The sequence below is a fragment of the Lethenteron reissneri genome, chromosome 56, assembly GCF_015708825.2.
Source record: "Lethenteron reissneri isolate LAM-NWPU_2019-01 chromosome 56, ASM1570882v1, whole genome shotgun sequence".
Lineage (NCBI taxonomy): Eukaryota > Metazoa > Chordata > Hyperoartia > Petromyzontiformes > Petromyzontidae > Lethenteron > Lethenteron reissneri.
In genome coordinates this window covers 9388118-9406839 of record NC_083834.1, presented here as the reverse complement: position 1 = coordinate 9406839, position 18722 = coordinate 9388118, and the positions used below count along the sequence as shown (strand labels likewise).

The 18722-nt window shown below is 52.7% G+C and overlaps 2 protein-coding genes across 2 annotated transcripts in view; both read right to left on the bottom strand.

The window, feature by feature from the left end:
- Positions 1-1982: 1982 nt before the first annotated feature.
- Positions 1983-10135, bottom strand: LOC133356923 (oncoprotein-induced transcript 3 protein-like). The gene is given in 10 exon segments (XM_061574623.1): positions 1983-2171; positions 2729-2942; positions 3264-3354; positions 3653-3768; positions 3770-3956; positions 5682-5782; positions 6832-7016; positions 8318-8456; positions 9103-9296; positions 9778-10135. Coding segments are annotated over 10 exon segments (1767 nt in total). The 3' UTR covers positions 1983-1989.
- The window catches only part of LOC133356922 (zonadhesin-like), a 27760-nt gene continuing 18971 nt past the window's right edge, over positions 9934-18722 (bottom strand). The window contains exons 14-24 of the mRNA XM_061574622.1: positions 18363-18568; positions 17360-17510; positions 16694-16785; positions 15670-15816; positions 14735-15033; positions 14053-14333; positions 13568-13776; positions 12846-12984; positions 11849-12078; positions 10621-10884; positions 9934-10064 (exon numbers count right to left, since the gene is read on the bottom strand). Of these exons, the coding sequence (XP_061430606.1) occupies positions 10696-10884; positions 11849-12078; positions 12846-12984; positions 13568-13776; positions 14053-14333; positions 14735-15033; positions 15670-15816; positions 16694-16785; positions 17360-17510; positions 18363-18568 (1943 nt within the window). The 3' untranslated portion in view covers positions 9934-10064; positions 10621-10695. The remainder of the gene's footprint in view (positions 10065-10620; positions 10885-11848; positions 12079-12845; positions 12985-13567; positions 13777-14052; positions 14334-14734; positions 15034-15669; positions 15817-16693; positions 16786-17359; positions 17511-18362; positions 18569-18722) is intronic.

The window sequence follows — 18722 nt, the reverse complement described above, 5'->3', positions numbered from 1 at the left end:
ACAGTGCAAAAGAAGCTCTACATACGAAACCAAACGAGTCTTACGGCTGGACTTTCCATTGGCTCCCAGTGGAGGTGCCAAGTGCATTGCTTCAGAGCGCCATGAGATTTCAGGGGTTTGGGCGGGGGACCTTCATCCAGCAGTGGATCAATCCTGGCCGATGGACACGTTAACCCAATCCGACTGGGACGGGCCTGTTATGCAAGGTTGCCTTCGACAAATTATGTTGGGGGGTACAAAAACACGCGATCGCAAAAACACACGCGCGGATCTGCAAGCCCCCCCCCCCCACATCCGTGAATGTTTAATGAGCAATTCATCTCCATGAGTCACTCTCCACAGACATTGGAGCAGACACAGCCCGAGCCGGCGGGGCTTGTCGTGGACGTCGCCTCCAATAACCACGTGGCACCGCGCAGATCACGAAAACGTCCCACAACAAAAGCCAGGCACCCCGCATCGTGCGCAATGCCGTTGGCAGTGGATCTTTGTTATTTTAAAACGCGTAAGCTTTTCGCGAGCAATACCAGTCTGGATACCCAGTCATTTATTAATCTCCCCCCCCCCACACCTTCGCGTAAGAATATCGCACAAGTGACGTCACCACATCTACACCTCTAGGGAACGAATCAGGTGGACTGCTCCACAAATCTGGCTGTCGCCTGATGAAGCTAGTTGCAATTACTGGCAAAACGGCGTACTCTAATTGTAAATGTCGTCGCTTCTTGGCTCTCCAACACACCAGTGTGCTGCACTAGTGACGAATTGGCACGTTGTTGCCTGACAAACCTTACTAATTGGCTGTGTCGGGTAGCGGCTGGTTTAATGATACATTTATATTTTTATGCGATCAACCCAAAAAAAAACCTGTATTATGGATCGATTTTGTCATGTAGGGGGGCATGGTGGGGCGGGTTATGTCTGGGAGAGCGGAGTTGTGCAATGATACTCCTGGCACGGCTTCGTTTCTCACCATGTCCCCAACCCTCCCCAAATGCCACTCGGCTGGGTTGGGAATTGGGGGTTATTGTTGGAAACTTCGCCTACCCATGATCATCCTATATTGTACCGTATATTTTTCACCCTGTATTTCCACAAGTAGTAGTTTACTTGACCAATTTCAACCCATGAAGGTTCGAATTTAAGCCCAAAGGCACTCGCCCTCCCCCACGTCCCTCTGCAGGACCTACAGGAGAAGAGGGGCCGAAATCTTCTGGTATTAATAACCATCTGATGAACTTCACCCACGGGGGGGGATCAGACTCAGATATTTGTTTTGGCGAGCCACACATCTCGGCGTGAACAAATTATTGCGTGGACGAGGATTCGGGCTCCTCTCTCCCACAAGTATTTCCAATCCTCACCAACTACTTTGGTGAATTGTTAAAATTGAAAAACGGTACAAGACGACAAGACCCCCCCGCCCGCTCCCCTCCACCCAGCTTTAGATTTCTAGGGACTGGGAAGTTGTAATGAACGAAGCGTGATGGGATCGGCAAGAGACACGAGAAGGAGATAGAGGGGGCAGCACGGGGAGCTATCAACAACCCTCATGGGCATTCCGTGCCTGCATAAACCATAGCAGCACTTAAAAAGGCCCACTTAAAAATGGAAAAATATAAATATATAAACTATCACGAGGACGCGCGTCGATTTACGAAAATGCACACGACGCAGCACTGATGGCAAACGATCACCCATCTAGCACTGTCTCTAAGATTAATAAAAAAACAAGGCAGGGGAGAGGACAGTTTTGGCTGCGGTGTTTTAGTTGCGACTGCATTACAATGGCAGGGCTCCGCCACGCTCCAAGTCGTGAGGATTGGCCAAGCTACAACCTTTGCAGCGTAACTGCCCCACCAGTATGATCTTGGGGCCTCTCAAGGTGGCCTTGGACCCAAGGTCACGCTTCCATAGAGAGTGTCGCATCCACACCATTAATGCACACGTGAGGGCCCCCTTTTGCGCATTTCTTTATTGGCTCTCGTTTCAATGTTTTGCACACGATTCCTTGCCGTCTTGCACCACTTTCATCAAATCCCCCAACCCGCCAGGCGGCCCAGCGTCCCCGCTGCAGAGGGCCTCGATGATGCACAGGACTCCGCCGAGGAGGACGAGGAACAGAAGCAGGGCCGCGAAGATCCCAGCGACGGCTGAGAAAGTTCCTTGGGCTGCAAATGAAGTGAAAACGGTCAAACACATCACTGGGAGCAAGGCCACGCACCTTGCCCTCGTGTGCAAGTTGCAGGCGTCCCATGTCGCAAACAGTTTCCCCGGTCATTACTTGGAGAGGGAGCACAGACCAAATCATATTAAAGCATTTTTGCACCAGATAGGAGTTCAACTCAACTGCCAATTACATTAAATCTACAACACAACTACCTGCACTTCGATGTGCACGGTTAGCTACGTACGGTGCAAAAAGAAGCGGTTCAACGTATGTACTGGCTAGCGACTATGTACAGAGCCGATTGCCCCGTGCATAGCCATTTCATAGATTCTGGCATCAGCATGAAGCAGATGTTTTACGGCACCATGAACGGAGGACCTAGAGATGTGGCAACAGCATTTTGGACGGACAATGGCGTTTCCAGACACGTGGTGGGGTGGTGCTCGGCCACCAACAATAACCACACGGTAGATGTGCCTGTGGGGGGGAGAATCGGAGTCAATGTGATAAAGAACGGGCACTGCTGGCGTGGAGGAGGGGGGGGGGGTGGACACGTACAGTCCGTGTCCTCGGTCTCCGCCGCCGCCACTTTGTCGTCATTGTCCCCCTCCCACAAGAAGGGCCCCCGCGTCAGGAGGAACACCGTCGTCTCCTCGTCACCGTCGACCGCCTCCGCCGCCTCCTTCCGCCTCCTCTGCGACAGGCAGCCCTGCCGGCACCGCGACGCTGCCTTGGTCCTCCCGCACACGATGGTCGAGCAGTGGACGTACAGCTGGGCGAGGGCAGGCGAGGGCGGAGAAACAGGCGGGGAAGTCAATAGGCCCCGAGGTCTTCACAGCAGACTGTAGGCTATTTTATTTACATAGTTGCCAAGCACGTGCTATGGCACCTATATGATGTGCAAGTATCTGTTGACAAGTCTCCAAGGCTGTGGCCACCCGTTCTGCGCCTCGATTAAATCAAGCTACATACAGCATGCAAATGAAGTTCAATGGACATAAGAGCCCGTTAAGTTCAAAATGTGGGCCTTGCCAGCTGACAAGAAGGTCCGAGTAACCGTCGGTCTTCCCTGCAAGGTCACAACGGCGCTCACCGTTTTCGAGCCGGAGAATCCAAACGCCTTGAAGGAGAAGCGACGGACGACGTCGCTGAGCGTCAGGTTGATGGTATCCATCTGGAGGCAACTGGGGAGGGGCGGGCAGCAGGTCGAGGATCAGCTTCGGTGCGAAACGCCAACCTCAGGCCGGCAGGTTTTCTTTCTCAAGCGAGCGTTGTTTGCAGAGCACCAGTTGGTAATGCAAGGATCGGGGGTGGGAGTAAAAGTGAACCAAAGCGTCCATTCAGGACCACTACAAGGACCGCCAATTTGGCGGTAAATCCGTTTCTAGGTCCTACGAAAAAAAAACACGGAAACACGGGTTGGTCCCATCTCACCCAGCAGCAGCAGCTCTGTCAGAGACCCCCCCCCTCCCCCCAGCTCACCCGTCGCGGACGAGGTAGGCCTTGTAGGGACCCTGGGGGCTGCTGCCCGGCGTGGCGAAGCAGTCCACCGTGAAGGCGGCGAGCTCCAGGCCGGTGCGGATCGACACCTGCAGGTATGAGTGGCTGTCGGAGCCGCACGGCGACAGGATACTCGAGCGGCTCGTAGGGCCTCGCAAAGTCCGGCTTCTGGAACAGATCCATGCGGAGGTGCAGGTCGCTGTACACCACTTGGCTCAGCGCTATGCTGGTCGTGTTGACACGGAACGGGTCTCCGTTCAGGAGCTTCCTCCTTGGGATCTTGCAACTAAAAAGGATCGGAAGACGGTGAAAATGGTAACAGCATCGGCGTTACGACAAGTCAATCGTTTAAAAACGTGGTACTGTATAAACCGTATTTAAAAAAAGTAATACTTCCATTCAAGGGGGTATCAAACATTGCACTAAAATAAAACGCAGACAAAATACGGTTCAAGTAAAAGCCATGAGAAAATAGGGAGTCGTGTATTCAAAAAAAAGTCCACGTTGGAGGGAATATAACTGTACCAGAATCACATTTGCACTTTAAAAATCAGCACGCAGTCATCCCCATGGCAGGACAACCAAGATGAGGGAATGCCACGTACAGCATCATACCACTCGGCCAGAGCCAAAAGTAATTTGTCAGATGGTTCAAAAACGGCATTATGGCAAACGCATTGGAAAAAAGCGCGTTAAGCGAGTACTTGCTGTACAGTACGCAATCTGGCTGGGTGGCTTCGTGGTTAGACATGACCTCAAGCAGAAGGTTGAGCCTGGAGAGATGCAACTTCTCGTGGAAGTCAAATGTCATGCGACATAGGAAGGAGAGACTTTTCCCATCACTGGCTCAGGTCTCTAAAAAGTTGATCAAAACGGCACCTTTCCCTTTAGTTGGAGTGAGAGTACTAAAAAGTCAACCGGCAGCTTCCGATAACAAAATCGGGACAAACCCAGCGCCGACTGCCCACAAATCACACCACCTCCCTTCTGGATTCGCAGCAGAAGCCTCACACCATAAATACAATTGACGGCGAGAGATGGAAGCAAGAGTCTTGACTGTGGCCGAGGTGAAAAATGAGCCTCATTAGGGGACGACCTCCCCCCCCCCCCCAACCTTCGAACCCCTCCAGTTTCAACCTTCCACGTCCACCGCCAATGGGTCAACCAGCAACCAAAAATCAGGAACCGGGCTACGAATCCCAAACAAAATCGAGCGCATCGCAAATTCCGCCGCTGGCCGACATCTCCACGCCTTGAAGAGGAATGGACGAGATCCACTCTGCGTCTGAACAGACGATCGAGTTGGAAAACTTCAATCTTTAATCTGCGTCTCTATTAATTCATATTAAAAAGTGAGAATTCTCAAAATAATTAACTTTTCCTCACTTGCCCAACAATTTAATTGTTTTATTGCCGTATGCCCCAGGGGAGGGCCATAGAGATAGAGAAGCGGCTTAAGGTAGACTCCCGGGGTGAGGGGGGCAAGAGGAATAGCAGACATTAAAACCAAGTCTCGTTTGGGAATTATATATTTTTCTTGAAACATTGGTAGTAATGCATGTGTATGTAGAACTTCTTTCTGCAATGTAGCCAACCATGCAAAAAATCGGGGAGGTGCAACAAAACTTGTACAATAATGTAAATTTTCATAGCCAGAGTCGCCATGAGAATGCATGAACAAACGCATCCTAAAAAATGTGGCAGGAGAGTTGTCACAGGCAGCATCCAACATGTTCAAGCCAGAATCAAGATATTCGTTTCAAATGGAAACCAAATCTCTATTTCAAGATGGGGAAAGGGTCTGGGGTTGAAAGTGGAAACCAGCACAAAAAATATAATCTTCAGATCACTAAACGGCGACTACCCCGCAGCCCACTTGCTGTACACCACTGCCTCCTACAGGTCTCTCGTTCACATGACAAAGTCGGCGGTGTGACCCATCGAGGCCAGGGGGAGGCATGGGTCGGGTGGGGGGGTAAGGGTGGAGGAAGTCGAGAGGACAAGCACTCACACGGCAGTGATGATGACGGTCAGCCACTCGTAGGTGATGATGTTCGCAGAGATGTTCTTCAACGTCACCGTTTGCTTGAACACAAAGTAGTCTTTCATTTGCTGCGGAGAGATTAAAACACCCCCGCCCCTTATCCCAGGTGCTCGGAACGCGATTCCCAGTTGCCTTGCTTACCCACCGTGCAGTTCTACGCAGCACGGGAACGGACGATGCCAAGGTAAATTAAAGTCGCTTTTGACTTCAGGTCAAATCAATAGCCGAAGACCCCAGCATTAACTGCTCGATCCCCACATCGGTCCTTGATTTTATTCACGCGCGGATTATGCAACGCATCGCACCTCCGATTAGCACGGCTGGTTACATGCGGTGCGAGAGACGGGCATAACATAAAGGTTTACTCACAATGGACACCGAGTTGAGCCCCCTGCATTAGAGACGGAGCCAATGCCGAAAGAGGCCTTGCTGGTTAAGTGTTAAAAATAAACTATTGCTAAACTAAACACATTTTCACTTTACCAGGTAAGGCCCACCACTGAGCCATGTAGTGCTTTTTCAGAAGTGATTTGGCAACAATTGATCGCTCAGCCAAATAGTGCGAAAATTTATAGCAGCCAAATATTCGAAAACGCACGTTGATAAAATGTCGGGCCGTGGCCTCGAGGGTCCGTGGCGTGGCCTGCCGATGGATACGTGGCCGCGTGCAACGGCACGGTGAGCCCAGCACCACACTTCCTCAGACTGCGTGTACGACATAACCACGGTGTGCAGGCCTACTGCGACAACTGCTACACCGCCGGCGTGCCTGTTGACCTGCGGTGGCGCACAGTCACCGGCGAGTTGGTGGAGATGGCTTTCATTAAGCCCTCAGGCCTACTCGAGGGCTAATATTAGCTCATTTTCAGAGGCGACCTGGCCACAAATGGAGAACTCTACCAAGTGGCCGATCACGTGGAAATGTATTGTGGGGGTGGGGGGGGGGAAGGACACGAAAACAAATTCCAAATATACAGGCGTTCAATGTTAGGATCGAACAGACAACCTCTTGCATACCAGGCAAGGTTGTAAACATCCCACCACCGTGGTGCTTGCAACGATCCACTAAAAATCGATGGGGAGGGGGGGGGGTGTTCTTTGGGAAGATGAGTCGCACCCTGAAGATGGTGCCACACTCGTGCAGGGAGATGTTGAAGGAGATGATCGGCCCCGTGTCACGGAGCTCGCAGCCTGGACCAGAGGAGATGAGCGAGAGGGAGGAGACATTCTGGCCCAGGACCAGGCGCTTCGAGATGGACACCATCATCCGCTCGTTAAAGCACCCCACGATCATCTCATCAACTGCGGGGAGGAGCAATCAGCATAGTGGCGTGAAGGAGTAGAAAGTGACAAACACGGCGTCGCTCAATTGACCTCATGCCATGCCAGAGATTCAAAGTTAAAATCTGGGTTTAGGCATCCCCCACGACTAAAATACAACTTCAAGCATGGCAAGTTGGTCTCGGTACCGCTACAGAACAAATTCTCACTTCTCATGTAGGAGGAGCATTTAAAATGAAGGTCTCAGGAGTGTGCATTGGTATTTAGGTTGTCAGAACAGAGTTGTGGATGGGACATTTCTGCTTATAAAAAAATGGACAGCAAAAATGGTATACAATTGGGAGACCAAGCAAAAATTTATGAAAAAATTATAATGAAAAAATTCTGCCTCTTGCGTCACTGCGAAGAGGAATCATCGCCACCACACTCACCGCAGAGTAGCCCACTCTTACCCCAACCCTCACCCACTCAGGACACAGACCTCTCACTCACCAGGGTCGGCACTCACTCACAATGTACCACTCAGCTATGACAGGCCCGACACCACCAGGGGAGCATCAAGATCACAATTTGTATCGGCTTATGATTAATATTTCAAGTGGGGAAATGTAAAGTCAACATATCCATTTCGCACATCATGTACGTGTCCTTCACACCAGCCACCGAGTGCCAGAGTAGACAGTCCCCACTGATGCAGTCGTTAAGCCCGAGTCTTAAACGGGGGTGGGCAACGTTCAGGATGGTAGTGTGAAACCACAATGCTACCGCCCTCTCCAGGTGGTGCAAATATAAAAAGTCTGTCAAGGCTGTAGAATCGCTGGGTTGCTAAACAAAGGTAACAAACGGGACCCGAATCGTATATGAAAACAAACAAAAAACTCAACTGGCTTATTGGTACTCCAAAAGTAGAGATGGAACAGAAACTTCAATTTATAAAGACCATCACGGTGAAATAGTGTGACATCCATTTTTACCGAAATTTTAGTACGACTTGGGGGTGGGAAATGGCGGTAACTTTCATCCAGCAGTGGATTATGGCTCGTCATCATTCATTACTACATCCCCGGTATGCCGACTGGGACTTGTAATCTCGGAGGTCCGTAGATCCATTCGATCTCCTGGCGTGTCCAGTTTGTATCAACTGCTGCAAGTTTCTGAAGTACCATCCCTCCCTCCGACCTTATTTCACGCCAGCAGTGGCACGAATTTTAAGAAATTCACGAGCAAACCCCCCCGCCCCCCTCCGTCTGCTGTCTGCTGCACTTCCAGCGAAAAGCCACGAGGAAGGAAGCCACCCCAACCCACCCGCCACTCCCACCCACCCGCCACACAGCCGTAGTCGCCGTCCTGTAGCTGGCACTTGTAGCCGGGTGCGCAGGGGTCGCGGCGCTGGGTCAGCGAGCGGTTGCCATGGCAGGTGTAAAGCGTGGAGCAGTCAGACTCCCGGAACTGACGCCCCACCTGGGCGGAGGGACGCCGTGAAAAATGGCAGCGATTCGTTCGGGGAGGCAACTAGAGTCCCCATGCACGTGATAGGAACCACTTAAGTTTCCCCATCAAACAATTAGCAGGCCCTCTCCCCGTCCTACCAAGTGGCAGCTGTCCTTGTGCGGCACAACGAGACTGCGCAACTGGCCTGCAAATGGGAATTAGGGGGCTCCCAACAATTGTCTGCCATGTGTAATCCCAATGTAATACATTTTTAGGTCATCTTCCAAATTTGGGAGAGTGGACACTGGTACCCACCCCCAATGTGGCCTACTCTTGAAAATTCCGTCAGGGGGATCTAGAATATCCCCTGCACGTAATGTATTGGTTAATGCGCCCAGAGTATTAACCAGGGTGGTGGCTGAATTTGAACTGCAAACCCCCACAAGAAGTGGCACGCACAGGACCACTAAGCCATGTCAATAGTAGTCCTTGGTGGGTCACTTTGGAGCGAGTCATCACCTCAGCAATGTCCATCCCATCGTCATTTACCGAAAAAAATGCTGAATGCCAATCTCTCCACTACCAACGATTTGGCTACCCATACCTTCCCATGGGTAGGATGTGCCCAAGAAGGGCAGTCGTCCCCACCCACCCCAACCGACGCTGGGGGACCCACCGCGTAGTAGGAGCTGCCGTCGAAACACCCACAACCCTCCGGGGGCACGCAGATGCCGCCCTGGCGGAAGAAGCCGCGCTTGCACTGGCAGCCCGCTATGCACGGCCACTCACAGTCGGAGGTGGTCATCGCGCACGACGGCGGGCACACGGACGTGCACGTCTCGAGGCGGCTGTTCACCGGGCAGGCCTCGTCTGGGTTGGGCGACAATGCGCACCACCACCACGAATCATCAACATCGTCCAGTTTTACTTTACCAGTGTAAGGGCCTGTCATATGGCACCACCAAGGTGTCAAGGCAGAACACTATGGAGGGGTGGTGGAGTCCACCTGTAGTAGGGAAACAAGGCGTCAGTCACCATTAGTGCGGACTGCTTCCTATAAGGGACCACCTCACCAGATATAGCTGGAGTCGTCCTCCATTCAGGGACCCATCCTGCAACTTGCAGGGTGGGAGGAAAGACTGATCACACGTACGTCATCGGAACGGCAAAGGGTTAATTGGCTGAAAGCATCCAAAAAACCCAATGCAGCAGCAGGACCCACCGGAAATGAAAGTGCTATGGGACCTCAGGTGCAGCTTTTCCCTAGGCAAATAGGCAAATTATTAGGACGAGCAAAAATAAGTCTCCTCCATGCCAAATACAACAAAACCCACGGTGGCAGTGGCCTCACCACAGCCCGCCACGGTCCTCCACTCCCCGACGAAGACGCGCCGCAGCCGGCAGCGCGTGTGGTAGGCGTGCATCACGCGGCACCGCGCCTCCCGCCCGTCACCGCCTGTCGGCGCCGACGCGCAGACGCCGGCCCACCAGGCGGGCGGCACGGTGCCGTGGCACACCCCGAAGGGCCCCGCGGGGTCGCTCAGCACCGCGCACGCCGTCTGCGCCGCCGCCATCAGCCGCAGTGACGGAGGAGGGGGAAGCCGAGGGACCGGGGCCGGAGGAGCCAAGGGGACGCAGCTGCGCGGCACGAGGAACGGGGCGCGCGGGAGGCGAAAGGGAAAGCGGGGCAAGGGCGTTAGTTCACTCATTTACCAGGCACACAGCGCTTGTCGCAAATGAACCATGATACGAGGATTGCCATGTGAAATCCCCAGAGTGATCTTAAAAGGGAATCTTTTAAATTTTGATCCCCCCCCCCCACACCACAACCTCTTTGCGAATGCCGTTACCGGATTCTTTGAAGTCCACCAAAGCTGACGGCGCATGGTAGTAGTTCACGGCTGTCATTACACGCCGCAGGATTAAAATCAGGGCGGCTGCTATATTTGAAGAGAACCTCCACAACACTAAAAAACACGTGAATGCACTACGGCTATGTTTACGTTTAACGAGTATTAAAATGCGATGGTGCTTCGAGCGAGGAAAATTTGCGACAAAGGAGACGCGCGTTTAAGCAAATAAATTATATTGGGACTCTACTACCGCTGGGCTATAGAGTCACCGCCCAACCAACTTGGGAGCACCGCATGGCAAGACAAAAAAAAGAGCCAAAGCAAAAAAAACTAAAACTTGCGCGGTGGAGTCGACAGGGCGGATGAGCCACGGCGACGAGGAGCCCACGGCGTTCGTGACATTGTCCGGCCGCCCGTCAGTTGTCGCCGCACAGCCCCGCGGTGGCGCCAGCCAGGCCCGGTCCCACCTCGATGGAGAAGGACGCCCAGCCATTGTAGCGCACCAAGAAGTCGAGGTCGTGGCCGAGCACGACGATGTCGCGTGCGTTCTCGAAAGCGGTGAAGGGTATCCTGAAGAGCGGCAGGTTTTGGCGCACTCCGTTCAGCTGTGGTCACCCCCAAACAAAGAAAGACACCCCAGCATAGCCTTAACAGACTATTGGGGCAAGTGCTGTTAGCGAGCACCTTTGAAGGCCGGCACACAACCGGGTGGGTGGCCAGCACCACACCCGACTGCCTTTGTCTCCGCAGGGCCAATATTTTACACACCACACCAGATAATCAGTCGAGTACCGAGAGGCAGCCCAGGACCGTTTACATAATCGTCACCGGTTTTGGCCGTGAGCGGAAATCGAATGCGGGTCGCTGAGATGGTAGTGCACTAACCACGACTTCAGACGTGCGATCGATAAAAAATACTTACCACGTACCGCCCAATGAGCTACGTAGCTCCGTTTCAGAAGCAACCTGGCCATCAGAAACGATAGTTCAACGAAGGTGGGCCTATTACGTGGACATTTAAAAATGGCAGCCAAATACTCTTAAAAGTGCGTGTCGAGTTTAAAATGTGGAGTGGAAAACCGAGGGACCCAGAGAAACTGTCACACGACCACAGGGAGAGACACCAAGCATCAGTCGGGATAGAACCCACGACCTCCTGCATATCAAGCAAGGGAGTTAACATCGCACCTGGTGGCACGAACAAATAGGCTTTGCTAAAGTATAGTGCTGTACAAAGAACGGGGGTAAAAGCCCTTGAATTTATTAGCGTGTTATGCATGTTAGAATTTTAAATTCAATGTGGCAACTGCATGTCATACCCGAGTAAAAATTTGTGAATTTCTGTCCATCATTGGTAGTGCCACATAGCAGTAATACAATTGGGACGTTCGTTCACGCGACAACTTCATAAAAAACATTAAGTCGGCTGACAGGTAGAGGGAGGGTATGACAGCCCACAAAAAAGCCAATATCCCAATGCACCACTATTCTGCGCCCGCTTGTGCCTGCCCGTGCCCACCCAAAGCTTTACGCTCTCCCATCCCGGCCCCGCGTGGGGCACATCCGTACGTAAACGTTGAATCCCCTCTCCAGCGCGATGGTGGTCGACTGGACGCGGATGTAGACCCCGACCACGACGGTGGCGTGGGGCGGCAGGGCGCTGCGCTCGTGCCGCGCGTACACCGAGAAGTCCGGCCTCTGCGCGACGCTCACGAGCGTGTAGCTGCATGTGCCGTCCACGTCCAGTGCAGTGCCGTCGAATGTGCTGTAGTGAGCATCTCCCGTCACCTGGCAGCGCTCTGCCCCACAGACGAGATTGGGTAGGTAGGAACCCATGGGTTAACGATTCAGATTGATTAGAAATCAGAATGTATATTTTGTACTGGGAGGAATCTCGGTAAAGCCTACATAGCCATTAGCTTATCATCCCGAAGGTACCCGACCACGAATGATCAGTCAATGTAGCTTGTCGTGTGTAAATGTATAGGATAAAATCTAAACCATCATGCATCACATCAACCATTCCAATACCTCTTTGCAGTCTGGCCAAGGGGACAGTGCCAGCTCAAAGTGGGCCTAGGTCAGCCAGAAGCAGGCAATGTTGCCATCGGGCCCTTTTCCAATAAGTATCGAGTAACCTCTTCTTGGTTCTTTCGGTAAAGTCACGTAGAAGGGACAGACAGACCTGTTCTTCACCCGAGGACGGCTGCTTGCGTTGTGGCCAAAACGTCGTGAGAATTATTTTATTATGTTTTATTTTTATTATTTTTTAATTTCCATTCTACGTGACTTTACCGAAAGAACCAAGAAGATGAATCCCTGCAGTCACGAAAGCTTTAAATCGAAATTTATCGAGTAACCGTCACACGAGACAAATTTGTAGCGTAAAACGTAAAACCGTCCCAAGACCAAAACCACACGAAATGCCGAGACCAGATTTGGGAAGCTCAGGAGGGGTGGAGGCTGCATAGCGCGTGGATGGGCGACCACCAGACACAATGGACAGGAGTTTAGGCGGCAGCAGCAGGAGGGCAGCACGACCCATTAGCCTTCTACGCCTGCTCACTGATGCGCTCGGAGCACAGGTACTCCCCGTCCTCGAGGATGCACTGCCCAGAGCAGCGGAACGCCGAGCACACGACGGCTCCTCCCGTCCGGCACGAGCACAACTCCGTGCAGTTACTGTTCAGGAAGAGACTTCCAGCCTGAGCGGTGGGGCAGAGGCACACGGTGGGGCAGGAGGAAGGGCCGGAGGCGCGAGGTCAATGTTTGCTGGAGATAAAGATAAAGCCAAACTCCCTTCCCCTCAAACTAGCAAAGCATAACAGAACGTCAAGGAAAAAAAAAAAGGTTAAAGGTTTCCACTTTCTTTATGTGAACGCTTTGGCAGTACACCGGTGGTGTACGATAGCAAAGAAACATTTTCGCAAAAATTATTTTCCCGTAATTTGCAACCCCGGTCAGAAAATCTTGCGGGGTTGGTGGTGCATCAAAATGTTCCCTGCAATGTCGAAGCAGTCAGAAGTCGAATGTCAACTGACATTTGGATTTTGAGACCGTTTGACGAGGACCAGGTGGTGCATTATATACTGCACTGCCGATACGGCCATGTGGTAGTAGATGCATTCCAAAAAAAGAAAAACGGTGTACAAAGAAACCTGCTGAAAAACCAATGCACCGACGACGTTGACTGCATAGGTCGCATTTTTTTTATTTTCAACCCAGCAGATGCAAATAAAGGGGGACCCAACAACGCCAACCACCCACGTGCATACACACACCACTCGCCTGGTAGTAGGAGCTTCCGACCACGCAGCCACACTGCGCGGGGAGGATGCAGCGGTGGCCGCTCCACACGCGCCCGAAGTTGCAGACGCAGCCGTCGAGGCAGGGCGGCCGCACAGGGCACAGGCCGTCCGCCGTGGGAACGGCGCACGTGCTGGGGCAGCCGGGTGCACACACTTCGTAGTGGCTGCCAGGCGGGCACCTGGGCAGGGCTGCACGCGGGCGAGGAGATGGCAGCGGGGTAGGGTTAAGGAAGAGTTGGGAATGGAAGAACTCGATCCCACCAGGTGCAACGAGTGGAATCCACAAATTTCTGTATTGCATTCTCCTGGCGAGCCGGGAAGGCCGTTTGAACAACGCTCGTGCGATCCTCCACCCACCCTCGTCACCTCCACCAGGTTTTCTGGATCGACATCCCACGTGCAAAGCCACCGCCACCACAGCGCAGTGCCCGACGTCACGCGTCTCCCGACGGCCGCGGCGCTCACCGCAGCTGGCCGCGGTCCTCCAGTCGGGCAGCGCGACGCTCCGCAGGGCGCACGCCACGGCGTAGAGGTCCAGCGACGCGCATAGCGCGGCGCGCATCGCTGCTGGCTTTGCCGAGTGGCGCACGTGCCACACGCAGCGCTGCCAGTAGGGCTGCACCGCCACCTGCTCGTGGCACACGCCAAACAGCGTCGCGTCCAGCAGGCGGCCGCACCACAAGAGACGGGTCGCCAGCTCTTGGTTCACGACGCTGGGCAGCTTGGTCTGGCCCTGCTCAAAGCCGCTGGGTGGGGTGAGGGGGGGGCAGCGGTCAAGAAGCAGGACAACTGGGATTGCTCGAGGAGAGATCCCTGGCGGTTCTAATTCAAGTCTATTTTCATACTTTTTGCATTGTGTACAATCTGGAAGCTACCCACATGCCAAATTTCAAGTTTGTTGCATGTTGGGACGTATGCTAAACATTTCGAACACATTCACAAATTTCCCTTATATATAAAGATAAAGGCTTTCGCTCCAACACCGGTGTTGTGCTGTACTAGTAACGAATTGGCATATTTTGTTAATGTGACAAACCTTACCAATTGGCCATGTCGGGTGGTGGTGGTGGGTTTAACGACACATTTATGCAATCCAACCCAAAAAAACCTCGTGGATAAAACGCGTCTCTAACCCACCAACCCTCACCTATCCCACGGCCGCGACACCCTCCACGAGTCTCCGAACGTCCCGGCGTGGCTGGTGGGCACGCCGCTCGGCAGCCTCATGTCGTTGGAGGCGTCGCCGTCCAAGTTGCCGCAGAGGCCCGTCACGAGCCCGGCGTGCGTCGCCAGCGCCGCCACCAGCACGTGCCGCCCGTCGAAGAGCACGCGCAGGCCGACGCGAGCCTCCAGCAGGAGGTGGTTGCCCGCGTACGAGAGCACCACCTCGGGATCGCTGCCCGTGTCCGGGTGGTAGAAGGGAATCCGAGCCGACCGGCCGTTCACCTGCAAGGCGCCACGCAGTCCAAACGCCGACAAAATTGGCGACGTACCTGGTGCGCACAGTCTTGTGTGCGGCCTACGAGGAGCAGCGATTGGCTAGTGGGGAGGTTGTTGCGAGGGATTTTAGGCAGTCAAATATAGTTTTCGTCCAAGAGTTTATCAGCTGGAGTCATATCGCCTTGAAATATTCTGGATAATGCCAAAGCTTCAGATTAGCACGTTTGGCTACGTAGGGTGCGAAAGAAGTTCAATGGACATATACAGTGCCTCCAAGTGCACCACAAGTTTACAAGCTCATAAGTTGGCAGAACACAATAAAGGCAATGCAGGACCCTGCTCAAAGAGTCCTGTGGCTTTCCCAGATAAATAAGTCGTCATTATTCATACCATGTCAATCATTGTAAGAGCCTAACATACATTAAAAAAAATGTACGAAATCCTTTTGCGCACGGATAACTGCATTAATCACGAGGCAAATTTCAGGTTTAATTTAAAGCCCCCTCCCACCCTCGCCGCAGTGCGTAGGCGGTGCGTAGGCGGTGCAACTGCACAGGGGTGATGGAGGGGAGCCGGCCTATGGAGAGACACCCGAAAAGCCAAACAGTTCGCGACAGAAACACAAAGTGACGCCATCATTACCAGGACTCGTTTGCCGGCGAGGAAGGAGACTTCGAGGCCGGCAATGTCAATGTAGACCGCCTTGGGCCGAGACTGGATGAAGGAGCCTGGCACGGGGGAGTTCTTCAGCAAGACGCGCCACGCGCCAGACGACGAGACATTGCGCGTCTTCCTCAGGAAGAATGGTCGGGAAGGGAGGGGGGAGGGTGAGAGAAAGAAACAAACTAAACAAATGGGAGAGGCGGGCAAAAACGAACTGGAATGTGTTATTACAATTGGTAAATGTAAAAAACGGGACGTGGCTTTGAAGACTGAGGCTGCGACGCAAACAGCAATCGCCGTCAACACCGAGGTTGGAAGCGCCGTTAAGAGAGACTTTAAAAACTATCTACGCTGGGAACAGCGTCGCAAACACTCATGGCAACTTATCGTGTGGTCTCACACGGCAATAACCATCTGTTCAGTTCCACTCGTGCCGTCAGTTTTCCCAACAAGGTTGTCCTTTTCTAATGACAACGTGGTGTCCCATTGGCCTAACATCCTAATGCTGACCAAAATGTTTTCCCAACTTGGCAGAACCTTCCTAAAAAAAAAGTAGAGACTCAGCGAGGCTTCCCTGGGTAAAGGAGTACAATCACAAATGAACTTTTTAGTTAAGGGCAGCAGTAATTTCACCCTTGTGGAGATGTCACCACATACTTGTGTATGGGGGATAATAGGAGCATTTAGCAAATTATTTTTACGCAGTTGGCGCACCAGATACTCAAGTGACTAAACATATATGTAGGTGGATGTTATGCGAATGGGAGCAAGCCCATGCAGTCAGAGCACCATGTGACATCTGGCAATTCATTCCCAGGCGTCCAATCCACCCCTCTAAAATCAAGACCACCGGTCGCCCCGCCCCTCCACGATCCCCACTCCCCCTTGTGTGTACCAGTGCATTGTGGGTTAGCAAGGCACGCGGTTCACGCAGTGTACCAGTGCATTGTGGGTTAGCAATGCATGCAGTTCACGCCGTAGTATCTCCCCCACCGCCGCTCACCATGGCCAGCGTGTACGTGTACGTCCCATAGAACTCGTACGCCCGCCCGTCAAACGTGGCGTAGTGCTGGCTTCCGCCGCTCGAGCAGATCACTGTCGCAACAAAAGCAGCAGCAGCAGCAGGCCGAGGACAGCAGAGTGAGACACCCCTCACGAGGGGGAAGGGAGAAGTGTCGTCCAGGCTGCAGGGACATGGACTTTTCCATGTGTGCAACCCCCCGCCGTTGTGGTGTGAACCACGACTCTAGAGGATGGAAACGCGACTGGAGGAGGGGGGCGTCAGACTTCAGAATCGAGGTTTTTTTGGGTTAGAGCGCATAAAAATGTGTTGTTAAACCCGCCACCACAACCAACTTGTAAGGGTTGTCAAACAGAACATGCAAATTCGTCACTAGTACAGCATACTGGTGTCGGGTTTTAACGACACATATTTACGTGATAAAACCCAAAAAACTCTTAGGGATGATATTGGTCGCGAAAGCCTACGTGTTAAACAGAAATCAGAATCTTTAATTTCAGGAGAGACTGCAGAAGGAATCCAATGTGCAACTATAAAAAGCTCTTTTTCGACATATGCCCAACTGGTATGGAGGAGCACCGGGGGGCCAAGTGAAGTTACGAGAGCAAAACAAAACCGATAGGAGCACATAACGTGGGAGAGACGTACTCCAGCTGTGCAGGCAGCCGTGGGTGCCGTACTCGTTGACGCCGCAGTGCTGCAGTGGCGGCTCGCAGGACACGGGCTCGCAGTCGACCCGCTCCCGCTCCAGGCAGGCGCAGTGCTCGCTGCAGTCCTCGTTGAAGAACTTCTCGCCAATCTGCAAAGCCGCCGCCAGCGAGGGTCAAGAGGGAGCGCCGCTGCAGTGGCTAGGAGATGTTAACTACCTCGCCTGGTATTCAGGTCGTGGATTCGAGTCCAACCCCGACGCCTGCTGCTGTATATTTGGAGTTTGCGCGTCTCTATCATCATCATTACGGTGGCTAGGAGATGTTAACTACCTCGCCTGGTATACAGGAGGTCGTGGATTCGATCCCAACCCTGACACCTGCTGCTGCTGTATATTTGGCGTTTGCGCATCTCTCATCCTGTGGTCGCATAGATTTTTCGCCAGGTCGTCCGGTTTCTCTCCACATCTCGAATCAACGTGCGTTTGGAGCAGTGGTTCTTCACCTTTACTGCAGCCTTGCACCCCTTTGGTGATCAAATAGTAAATTTTATTTTTATATCATGTACTCGGGTGACCATGCTCAATTCGTTTTGAGGATTTACCTTTAAAAAAAGAATCTGGCCATGTCTTCTTGGTTCTTTCGGTAAAGTCACATAGAAGGGAAGTAATATATTATATTATTTTTTTTATGTTTTATTTTTATTATTATTATTTTTATTATTTTATTACTTCCCTTCTATGCGACTTTACCGAACACCAACCAAGATGATGAATCCCTGCAGTCACGAAAGCTTAAAATCGAAATCTGGCCATGTCACGCATGCCCAGGGGGGTGCGTACACCAGTCGAAGAACCACTGGTTTAGAGCATTGCGCTGCTATACATTTGTCACGTGATAATCCATTACCTTCGTTTGGGCTTGCTTGGTAAGAAAATAAAAAAGTTAAAAGCTTACGTTGCCAATACCCAACCCCTCACCACCGACTGGCAGCACTTTGTTACCGAGTAGTACTTCCCGTCGACGACGCAACCGCAGGCGGCCGGCTCCACGCAGCGCGTCTTGTCCCAGAGGTGCCCGGGCACGCACACGCAGTCCTCCACCACGGGGTCGCCGCAGTCCAGGCCCGCGTCGGGGTCGGCGCAGGTCGCCGGGCACGAGGAGGCGGCAAGCGACAGCATCGACCGCGGCATCGGCCCGCAGCTCAGCTCTGGGTGGCAACGGCAGGATGCGGCACCAGTTGGTCAAGAACGCTGCATCGCTCGCCTACACACCACCCAGCCCCCCTCCACTGTGGGATAAAGGCCTCCAATCCACGTCACTTTCTCATAATCCTGCAAAAGGCAACAATTCAGCCAGTGCCT